At 30.9% G+C, this 13,190-nt stretch overlaps 1 protein-coding gene across 4 annotated transcripts in view; it reads left to right on the forward strand.

Annotated features, from left to right (window-relative positions):
* The first annotated feature begins 7,298 nt into the window (after positions 1-7,298).
* Positions 7,299-13,190, forward strand: part of LOC110456215 (zinc finger E-box-binding homeobox 2-like) — a 76,909-nt gene continuing 71,017 nt past the window's right edge. For 2 of the 4 annotated variants that reach the window (XM_021506805.1, XM_021506809.1), the window contains exon 1: positions 10,600-10,872. In XM_021506805.1, the coding sequence (XP_021362480.1) occupies positions 10,815-10,872 (58 nt within the window). In that variant the 5' untranslated portion in view covers positions 10,600-10,814. Of the gene's footprint in view, positions 7,341-10,016; positions 10,037-10,599; positions 10,873-13,190 lie in introns of those variants that run through there. The other 2 variants (XM_021506807.1, XM_021506808.1) reach the window with 2 other exon arrangements.

Genomic DNA, 13,190 nt, shown 5'->3' on the forward strand with positions numbered 1-13,190 from the left:
AAACAGTAATAACAAATCAATACAGACCGAACAATAATAACAAATCAATACAGACAGAACAGTTATAACAAACCAATATAGACAGAACAAAAATTACAAATCAATATAGACAGAACAGTTATAACAAATCAATATAGACAGAACAATAATAACAAATCAATATAGACAGAACAATAATAACAAACCAATATAGACGGAACAATAACAACAAATCAATAAAGACATAACAGTAATAACAAATCAATAAAGACATAACAGTAATAACAAATCAATACAGACATAACAGTAATAACAAATCAATAAAGACATAACAGTAATAACAAATCAATATAGACAGAACAATAATAACAAATCCATATAGACAGAACAATAATAAAAATTCAATAAAGACATAACTGTAATAACAAATCAATATAAACAAACAGTAATAACAAATCAATACAGACAGCACAATAATAACAATTCAATAAAGGCATAACAGTAATAACAAATCAATACAGACAGAACAATAATAACAAATCAATACAGACAGAACAGTAATAACAAATCAATACAGACACAACAATAATAACAAATCAATATAGACACAACAATAATAACAAATCAATACAGACATAACAATAATAACAATTCAATAAAGACATAACAGTTATAACAAATCAATATAGACAAAACAGCAATAACAAATCAATATAGACAACACGATAATAACAAATCAATATAGACAGAACAATAATAACAAATCAATATAGACAGAACAATAATAACAAATCAATATAGACAGAACAATAATAACAAATCAATATAGACAAAACGATAATAACAAATCAATATAGACACAACAATAGTAGTTATAAATTAATATCAACAGAACGATAGTAACAAATCAATATAAACAGAACGATAGTAACAAATCAATATAAACAGAACTTTAATCAATAGAAACAGAACGATCATCAATATAAACAGAACAATAATCAATATAAACAGAACGATAATCAATATAAACAAAACAATAATCAATATAAACAGAACGATAACCAATATAAACAGAACGATAGGTACAAATCAATATTAACAGAACGATAATCAATATAATCAGAACAATAATCAATATAAACAGAACTATAGTAACAAATCAATATAAACAGAACTATAGTAACAAATCAATATAAAAAGAACGATAATCAATATAAACCGAACGATAGTAACAAATCAATATAGCCAGAACTATAATCAATATAAACAGAACGTTAATCAATATAAACAAAACAATAATCAATATAAACAGAACGATAATCAATATAAACAGAACAATAATCAATATAAACAGAACGATAACCAATCTAAAAAGAACGATAGTTACAAATCAATATTAACAGAACGATAATCAATATAAACAAAACGATAGTCACAAGTCAATATAAACAGAACGATAATCAATATAAACAGGATGATAATCAATATAAACAGAAGGATAGTAACAAATCAATATAAACAGAACGATAGTAACAAATCAATATAAACAGAACGATATTAACAATTCAATATAATCAGAACTATAATCAATATAAACAGAACGATAATCAATATAAACAGAACGATAGTAACAAATCAATATAAACAGAACGATAGTAACAAATCAATATAGACAGAACGATAATCAATATAAACAGAACGATAATCAATATAAACAGAACAATAATCAATATAAACAGAACGATAACCAATATAAACAGAACGATAGTTACAAATCAATATTAACAGAACGATAATCAATATAAACAGAACGATAGTCACAAATCAATATAAACAGAACGATAATCAATATAAACAGAACGATAGTTACAAATCAATATAAACAGAACAGTAATAACAAATCAATATAGACACAACAATAGTTGTAATCAATTAATATCAACAGAACGATAGTAACAAATCAATATAAACAGAACGATAGTCACAAATCAATATACACAGAACGATAATCAATATAAACAGAACGTATACTCAATATAAACAGAACGATAACCAATATAAACAGAACGATAACCAATATAAACAGAACGATATTCAATATAAACAGAACGAAATTCAATATGTACAGAACGATAGAAACAAATCAATATAAACAGAAGGATAGTAACAAATCAATATAAACAGTACGATAGTCGAAAAAAAAGAAAAACAGAACGATAATCAATATAAACAGAACGATAACCAATATAAACAGAACGATAATCAATATAAACAGAACGAAATTCAATATGTACAGAACGATAGTAACAAATCAATATAAACAGAACGATAGTAACAAATAAATATAAACAGAACGATAGTAACAAATAAATATAAACAGAACGATAGTAACAAATAAATATAAACAGAACGATAGTAACAAATAAATATAAACAGAACGATAGTAACAAATAAATATAAACAGAACGATAGTAACAAATCAATATAAACAGAACTATAATCAATATAAACAGAACGATGATCAATATAAACAGAACGATAATCAATATAAACAGAACGTATACTCAATATAAACAGAACGATAACCAATATAAACAGAACGATAATCAATATAAACAGAACGATAGTCACAAATCAATATAAACAGAACAATAATCAATACAAACAGAACGATAATCAATATAAACAGAACGATAGTAACAAATCAATATAAACAGATCAATAATCAATACAAACAGAACGATAATCAATATAAACAGAACGGTAATCAGTATAAACAGAACGATAGTAACAAATAAATATAAACAGAACGATAGCCACAAATCAATATAAACAGAAAGATAGTCACAAATCAATATTAACAGAACGATAATCAATATAAACAGAACGGTAATCAGTATAAACAGAACAATAGTTACAAATCAATATAAGCAAAACGGTAATCAGTATAAACAGAACAATAGTTACAAATCAATATAAGCAAAACGGTAATCAGTATAAACAGAACAATAGTTACAAATCAATATAAGCAAAACGGTAATCAGTATAAACAGAACGATCGTTACAAATCAATATAAACCGAACGATAGTTACAAATCAATATAAACAGAACGATAGTCACAAATCAATATAAACAGAACGATAATCAATGTAAACAGAACATAGTTACAAATCAATATAAACAAAACGGTAATCAGTATAAACAGAACGATCGTTACAAATCAATATAAACAGAACGATAATCAATATAAACAGAACGATAGTCACAAATCAATATAAACAGAACGATAATCAATATAAACAGAACGATAACAAAGAACAGATACAGGCAGAACGATTTTAACAAATCAACATAAATAGAACGATTTTAACAAAGCAATGAAGACAAAGCGATGATTAAAAATCAATATAGAAAAAGGGTGTTACAAAACAATAAATGTACAACAAAGGTAAGAAAACAATATAGACAGAACAATGGTAAGAAAACAATATAGACAGAACGATGATATAATATTTTCAGTACAACATAACAGCTCAATGTTGACATTTAGACATGATGCCGCAGTCTATAATCACATTAATAATCTTTTATACGTGACCCTGAATAAACAACTACATTCTTTCACAAATTGAATGTTTGACTTATGCCACATATTCACGTCGATGTACATGATAATCATTTGAATTTGAAAACTATGCAAATATGTATTTTTTTTATTCTGCAGACAGACGAAACAAGAAATCACAAAACCTTTCTCGTGTCTGTTTTCCCGATACAGTCGGGTATTTCGTTACGTTAGTTGGTATCAGTTGATGGATTGAAATATTACAGTGTCTGACATGAGATAAAATGTCATTTTAGCGACTGGAGTTTCGATGAAGCGTCCATAATTTTTGCTCTAAGAAGCAGGAGAACCTCAGCCAGAAATTACCATAACAATGGTCGATCAGATATTATCGTATTTAATCAATGGGGATCGTCAGATTTGCTTTCTTGGGTACAATTAACCATTATTTGCCTATAGCTACGCTCACAACTACAACGATTTTCCCCCATCTTTGTAAATAATGATAAATACATCTGAGGCGCGTTCGATTGTTACCTTTATTAGGAAATTGGAAGTAACCGAGCTTGCATGATGAGGTGCACGTGGCGGTCCACACCAATAATCGTAAAGACATTTCCCGAAATGTCAAAATTAATATCCTCTATCTGGGTTGAGGATGAACAATCGAACGCGCCTAAATGGCGATGCAGATTAAGGAAAGAATTATTCACGAACGAACGCGCCTAATTTCCAAGAACAGAAAAATGGTTGGTATGGTTTGCAAAACGAAATGTACTCATAGCTTAAGTTATTTTGGCTTTTTAATTTTCATATTTAGAATGCTCCAGAAATATATTGATTTGTTAAAATATATATCATTTTTATGGAACGCCAAATTAACATAATCATATGTTTGCACCTGTCTTCAAATATTTGAAGATCTCTTCAAAAATAATATAAATGTTTTCATTTCTAATAACTGAAGATATCTTGAACTGAATTCGAAATATATTTCCGATCAAATAAAAGATATCTTCCATTTGATTGAAGAAATGTATAAATACTACATCTTCTCAAATGAAATAAAGATATTTTCGATTCAATTATACTTTTCTTCAATTCAATTGAACCAATCTTCAATTCAACTGAAATTCAATCGGAGATTTAAAGATATCTCCCACTGTATTGGAGATAGGTGCTATTGAATCGAAAATATGTCTGATTAAATTGAAGATAACTTCAATTATGTTAGTATGATTTGATTTGGCGTTCAATACTCATTTCTGCGTTTCACTTGTCCATGTTTTTACACCAACCGTCTTAATTTGACCAAGATCTTTTTGTTTGACTCACACCCTACATATCGAGATTGGTTCAAACATCAATAGTGTAACTAATTGTCGGGTCCCTATGCCCACCCACACGTGCGTGCACACATACGCATTCACAGACATACATATACTTTATGTCAATATTTGTTTATCGGTTAGTATTCTATGTGCCGCAGCTTCCTACATAATGGATTAGTGTCATAGTTGACGCGCCCCTTCGATTTCACGTTTCCGGATAGAATGGTTCACATGATTATAGATTTTTGCCAATACTAGCAAACGATATACAGTATTTTCAAGCTGCTTTTTAAGTTTCAATACATAAAACAATAGAGTTTAAAATATGAAAATGAGTTAATTATTTCATCTTAATTCATTTTTGACAGTGAGTTCATTCTTTGTTTAGTCATTCGTTGATTGATTGATGCTTACGTTACACCACCTTTCGTAGATTAAGTAGTTTTCCCATGTTTGTACACATAAATTCTTTCATTTTTATACATAACTTATTTTGAAATTTCATTACTTTTCTTCATTCACTATTCCCGTCATTTATTTATTCTAATATTTTGTTGGCTGACTGATTCATTTATTTACTAATCATTCATTCACTCGTTCGTTCGATTCGTTCGGTTGTTTGTTACTTCCTTAATTCATTCATTGGTAAAGTTGATTGATTGATTCATTGATTCATTCTTTTACTTAATGAATTATCTATACAGATTTATAGATTTACAAAACAACTAAGTCTAGTTGGTTTGCTTCCTGTTTATAATAATATTCCATGCTATATTTGATAAACCTGAAATGATATTTTTTCAAAATAGCCAGATAAGAATGAGTTGTTATTATTTCCCCTATGTTTTTCACCTTCACGTGGAGACTGTTATACTCTTTGTTCCAGCTCATATTCGCCATTTTTCTGTGTTCTACTTTCCCATCCTCACGTATTACTCATCAGTACCAGTTGTCCATGCCTAGCCCAGGTGCTTCACAGCAAGTGATGGCGGCCATTATTTAATAGTCATTTGGGGCTGCATGACATTTTCCAGCATCCGGACTCCGTTATACCTTGTATAATTATCCTAATATTTTCCACTCAATTTATCACATACAGTCACAGGACCCGACATACATCAATTTGATAAAATGTCCCTGTTGTTTTATAACAAAGGTAGTTTTCATTCCGTGGCAATGCTCATTAGTACCATGTAAATGCCAACGATTTGGTTGATGTGAACGGTCAGAGCGTCCATTTTAAAATAAATACATCATAAACCAGTAATACATCCCGAGTTATTAGATAGTACTAAGCTGCTAACTATAGACGTGTGCGTGTGCTTATTTTGAACAATGTGTTTCTATAGGTAATCTAAGAAACATTCTCCCAAAAATATGATACGAAGTCAAGAAATAAGAAATATTTAATTAATAACTTACTTTCCAACCAAATGCCTTCAAAACTTGTATATGTTTCTCCAACTAACCCTCTTAATTTACTTTAGCACACAAAAGCAGTTTTTTTTAATAAAATGTTTGAAGCAATCTGCACGTCTGAGTGGTTCATGTGTAAAAGCAGATATCAAAGGCTAAGTAAAACGTGTCTGGTGGTTGAGAGTGAAGAAATTCTTTTTTCTATTTTTCACTAAACCAGCAAGCTAGAAAAGCAAACCTCACGCACAATAAATTGAACAATATCGGATGCAGAAATATTAATATATGCACGACAATCTAGTGATCCTAAATAAACACACAATGTAATGTATACGATCAATCAATCAAATCAATCATTTATTCTATTTAAGTGTCACATGTTAATACAAACATAAAAACAGGTATCTGAGAAATTTAAACATAAAACTATATTAACATCCAGCCATACGTCATAATTAGAACTGAAGAGTGTGGGATTGCTGAAAGCATAATAAGCTAAGGATATAATTGACTTGAATATTTGCAGGTGTATGTTGATCTGAATATGTTTAAACGTGCCTTCAATTTAATTTGTAATTCCGAATGAGCAATAAACATTGAACTAAACTGTCTAAATGCATGGATTGATTATGTGTAAGGATCCTTCATTTATTATAATTTTTCTTTTCTTTTTTCAATTTTGTGTTTTTATTTTTATTGCATGTAATTAGATAAAGTCCTAGCTTTATTGTTTCTTAATATCAAATGCACGAATAACTATAATTGTTTGTACATAATGCAGTTTAGATTAATTCACAACCTGTGCAGTATTTTCCCGCCAAAAACATTCCAGACAGTTACATAATGATGTCTGGTTCCCACGCGCAGTAGATACAGAAGTAACTAGAATCTTTGATATATACCGTTAGGAATTTCATATATATACTTCAAGATTTTTCTTTTCCTTAGATCTTGTGAGTTGGTAGTGATTTACGTGTAGTTGCTGCCCAGTAGGGAGCGAACGCCTAGCCACGTGTTTACTCCAAATATACTGTACCTACCTGGTCAGGTGAGTATACCAACAGTATACACGCAATACCTTACCCAGGTAACACAAATCACAAGAGAATGTTTACTGAGCTGTTATATGGCCATTTACCTGTAACGGATGCTGGGCTAATTAACATCCTAATAACCGATTAATACCCCGGATGTGTTAATCGTGCGCCTCGCACGCGACAACCGCCCAGGTAGTCGTCAAAGGTGTGATGATTAGGTAAGACGAACTCTCATTGGCTAACGTTCTACATAATCACCTGTCAATCAAAATATCAGCTTACCTGAGAAACAGTTAGCCCGGAAAATCAATAAGGCTGACGATCATTGACAAACAAGCGATCACTCATACAAGACACGCACAGGTAAGCCCAGCATCCGTATCATTTATCTGCAATCGACATTGATTTCCTCTCGTGAATTATTCATCACCGAAGGTGTGGGTTATTATTATATCAAATGCGGATTACAGGTAATTTCCTGTACAATAACCGTAGTAAATTGAACAATTATTGGCGGTGATGTTATCTTTATTACGGTTTTGTTTGCACAGTTGGTTAGTGTTGTATTCAAAAGAAAACAAAACGTGTCCATGATAAAGGGATTACAGTGATTTTATTTACAGAATAATAGAGTTAAACTTCCTAAGTATTTCCTGTATTTAACTTTTTGGTATCAGAATTATATTTGCATCACTTGTATATTATTTCATTGTATTACTGTATCACCAAGTCTTACCTATTTGACAAATCAATATTTAATTATATCAAACGCCTAATCAAATTGTTATATGTAAGAAATAACCTTGATTTGTGCCGGAATCAACGCGGTTAGATATTTTGCTGATTTCAAGTTTGTGAAAAATCGACAATTCTTCTAAAAAGGGTTGACATGACAAATGCGTTGTACAATATACATTGTTTTTTATCAGTTATTTTTACCCTTGACCAATTAAATGGATAAAGAACTGCCCTAGATTGAATGAATAAGTGCCGAACACGATTTTTATTTACGGTTAAACTATTGTTTATTTGATGCATTGATTAATGATTATATTCTGTACACTTTCTTTAGACGTGTATTACTTTACTGTCGCTCCCATTAGGACGTTTTGTTTCACTTTTGATATCGTGTATAAAGGTAACTGAGAACTGTGTTTCAAGCTTAACCCTTAACTATTTTTATCGTTCACCTGTCCTCATTTATGCCTTACACATTTTTTTAGAGTATGAACAAAGATGAGGTACATCAGGGACATATATTGACTACATTCATAACTAAACATGAAATAAATATAATTATGTAACTTAAGAGTGCATATGTAGAATTTTTATGTTTGAGTTTATCGGAGACGTATATACTACTGCTTTATAAGTCTCTGGGTTTGATAAACGCCTGTGAAATGTTACTAAATCAATTATTGGCATTGTTCATATTGCAATATTTCAATATTGTACAATCAATAGTACATCCTTGTCTTTTTACACAAATAATTACCATAGAAAATCATTTTTGGTTAACCATAGAATTTATAAATTGAGAGTCTGTTCTTTAAATGAAATTCAATATAAAATGTTTCATTTGTAATTCATATTCTATCTTTGTGAATTGATTATGTGCATACAAAAAGTGTAAAGAATAAACAAATGGAGGACACACAACTGTTCCAGATTTATGCTGATTATTTCCACACAGTTTCTAATACACTTCCTAAGTTAATTTGAAATAAATGCTACGACAGGAAAATTCATGCAGATAATAGTGCCAAAAAATCTATTAAATACCAATGAAAATTGGACATGTCACATAATTTAGTATATATGTACTACACAAATCTTGAATCACATAAAAGGTATATTTAGAATATGCTATTTATGTATATCCGGTTTTTGACATGTATATGTGTATGTAAACAATAATTTGTTGACAATTATCTGTTGAAATGTATGTGTGTAGACATTCATAAGTTGGTTGCATTTTTTCAACGAAATATATTTAACTCAATCTTTTTCTTTTTTGGGAAACAAATATTAAATCTATAAATAGACAAACTATTAACAAATTTAATCCTATATTGATAAAAGTATGGTATTAATTACGACATTTACACATTTATTTTAAAATGTTGACAAAATTTCAACCCTTTATAAAAACCTGGCCTCCCCGCACAACTCTAGTTAGATACAGGAGCTGGCAAGCGTCTCCGATTTCACGCGATGTCTGTGCGACCCGAAGTCAACCTCCCATTGTTTATGCCTCAAGTAAATTTATGTCTTTTCGCGCCCCCCTTTAATTTCACACTTAATTTTCCACCTTCTACTTTAGATAACAACATTCAAAATTAATTTAACAGTTATATAAATAAATAATACTGGTGTCCTTTATATTTCGCCGGATATATGTAAGAATTATGTTCTGTAGTGAGCTGTATGTAGGTGGGTGGTTGAGTTTATGTGTAGTTTCTTTGTCCCACATTAAAACCCCGATGGCAGATAACTAGCTATAGGTGCCCAGCTAAATAACGTAGTTGTTGTATACATCACTCACCGGAGCTGCGCGTGGGGATCAAATTTCACGCGCCCCTCTATCCAGCTTCTGAAACCGCCAAATCTTGGTCCGCGTGACTCAAGACAAAGTGTATACATACACACCCATTCCCCACAACAGATACAACGAATGGGGTCTCACTCAGGTTACATGTTCACCTTTGTGAGTAAATTTCCATCAAATTAGTATGCATATTCAATATTTGACCATTATTTTTCTTTTTTAATTCTACATCTTTGGAACCAGCGTCATCTTACAACCTTTGGAACGTACCTAGATAAGATAGACATTTGCTGGGGGGAAATGACCTACCTTTGTCTGTCTGTTTACCTTACCTTGTTCTAAAAATACCCATACTGATTCTGCCAGTTGTTGGCACTTGCTGAAATATGCTAATACATATACATAATATATCAGTTTTTGATCATTTGGACATATTTACCATAAACGAAGCACTCAAACACAAAAATTCGAATGTCACAAAATATTTAAGCACTACACGTGAATATCTTAATTAAAGGTATTTTGACCGTTTTCTTCAAGATACCTTATTTATTTTTTATCATTTCTTTATAACATAAGTGATTTTTTGAAATTTCTAATTACATTAAGGCTGCTGATGTAAAAGCACCTGAGCCAAAATAACTGTTCATCTGTCACAGCACACCGTGTGTCTGGTGCAGGACCGTTATCCACACGTGTGCTCATTTAGCCTGGGTCACACCGCGAGGAAGCATTAACAAAGCGCTTTTTATAGACTATCTGACTTTGTATTTAATAAGGTTAAGTCACGGGAGAAATTCAATATAAAGAAGGAAATTTAAATGATTAAAAGTGACAAATGTTTTTGACCGGAAGCTGACATTTGCTATAACGGTACATGCGCAATAATATTTACCAGGTTGGATGTGAAGTCACTTCTCAATATTGAAATGAAAACATGGCAGAAGCGGCCAGGTGCGGAAGAAGAAAACAGAGAAATCCCAAAAGAAAAAATGGTAAGTGAACCTACTGATTTATAACATCTTTATAATTACACACATTTTGATCCATAGATTCGTTTTCTGTGGCAATTTACAGCCAAAAATTGCCCCGGTATGTGATTGTTTCTTAGGTGACTTTACCTTTCCCCGATACCTGATTTGGCTAAGTGATGAAGTGATGGAGCTACATGGTTTACATGATGCTGGAATACTAAAACTGTGGTTGTAGTTGTAATTTTTACACATATTTATGACAAGGTACATGTTTATTTCATGCATTCAGATAATTTTCTGGCAAAGGTGAGATTATTTGATATGTGACCTCGACGCGGCGTGCTTCGGAGCAACTCGGTGAAGTTCTCGCTCCATCCGCAGCCGCATAAGTTAAACCAGTATGGCGGTCGCTCACAGATGCGCAGTTAGCAAGTCATTTTAGATAAGGACAGGACTTCTTTCACATTTATTATTAATATATCCAGGTGTAAACAAAACCATATTTATATATAATAACCATATATGTATTGGTACTTAATGTGAATCCGAAAAAATAGGTGAAATTTCGATATGAAGTTGGGATTAAATTGATACAATATCCAGGCTAAACCTGTCAGTCACAGTCGTGAAGCCATTCGACTCCTACCGGAGACTTAAAGGTGGGGCACATAGACATGCATACATCTCTCTTATTTTGTCCTTTATTTAATTATTTTGATATTCATATTTTCTAAATGTTAACAATGATTTCTATGATTTTGAGACAAAGTGGTTGAGGTAAAATAATATCCTTGGGATTGTACAAACCTAAGGTAGATGTCTACCACCTAATCTGAATGTTATGGACACAAACACACTAACATCTGATTGAAACCATATGGGGGACTTGGATATCATATTTCAAAGTTTCAAAACGAATTTATCTTGGTTAAGATTAACACCTAGGTGAACCAGGCCAGAGACCTAACATCCCCTGCTGTTTACCTTAGCACAGAGGTCAACCTCCCATAAATTATGGGGATCCAATTATCATAATTTTTGGGACTCATTGATACACAGATATTGAGTTCCATGAAGGGTTATAGATAAAAAGCATGCTGATTTTCTGAATTTATTCTATATAAATATTTTGTCATGGAGATGACAGAGAAAATAAGTCCAGCTACCATTGTATCATTGATGGATTGTTCATTAATTGTGACAATGAGGCTCACTGTCTTTCTTTGTTATCAACAAGCACAAATTTATCTACTTCTGTTGTATTTGAAAAAGAAAGTATAAACTTGTCCCTTACATGATAAGAAAATATAAAACAAAATCTAAAAAGTTTGTTTTATGATGTTATGTAATTTATTAATTTTGATTAAATAAACTTCTAAAATTAACGGTTCTGAAGGATTTTTGAGCTGATTTTTTTCGATAAATAAAGCTCAATGATGCAAATAAAATTAATATTTTCTTTCAATTATTTTCTTCCTCACATATGTTAGTATATTTGTCATCTTCTTCAAGAAAGGTGTTTTATTTTGTTCTTAAAAGATAAATGATTATTATTTGTAAATAAGTAAATATTTATAAAAAAAATAATATGTGAAGATGACCAATGTCAATATATGTAATTCTGTTCATATTAGTAAAATGAAAAAAAATAGTATACTGTAATTTAATCCTAACATGAATAAACAATTGAATAATTGAAAAAGATATAATTTTGGCATAATAACAAAATGTAAGAACATTTATGGAATTGACACAAAGTAAATTGGACATTCAGAAATATCTGGCATATGAAGTTAACAGCAGTCCACATGAACATGGGTGAAATTATAAGGTAGACAGCTTTATTGAGGGAAGCATTGGCCCTAAGGGATAGTAGCATTTGCCTACAACATTTCCAGTAATTGAAAATCAATCTTTTGTGGCTGGTAACTTGAAAGGAAGGGATCATCTTCACTGTACCTTGAGGTGACCAGGTGAACTTTTACCCCATCAAATTACATTAATCAATTTCATCTAAGTATAGAGCATCTATTTCTAGCCTCCCAGTATAATGACTAGTTAGTCAATCATAATTTTATTAGCTCTTCCCAACTAAGAAAATGGTTGCCTACTGTGGTCAGTAACAACACTTAACTGTAATTATTTCAAACTGTGGACCAGATGAGTAATAAATATGAAATTGAATTTGTCCAGGTGTGTTGTTATTTAATTACAGCAATGATTATATTCCATCTGTCATTTTGATGGCAGGAGAGTGATCATTACTATGCCCTAATGCAGGTACTATTAAAGCTATGTTTACTTAATAAATGATGATATGTGGGAGGAATTATTGTGTT

The sequence above is a fragment of the Mizuhopecten yessoensis genome, unplaced genomic scaffold, assembly GCF_002113885.1.
Source record: "Mizuhopecten yessoensis strain PY_sf001 unplaced genomic scaffold, ASM211388v2 scaffold8573, whole genome shotgun sequence".
In the NCBI taxonomy this organism is placed as follows: Eukaryota; Metazoa; Mollusca; class Bivalvia; order Pectinida; family Pectinidae; genus Mizuhopecten; species Mizuhopecten yessoensis.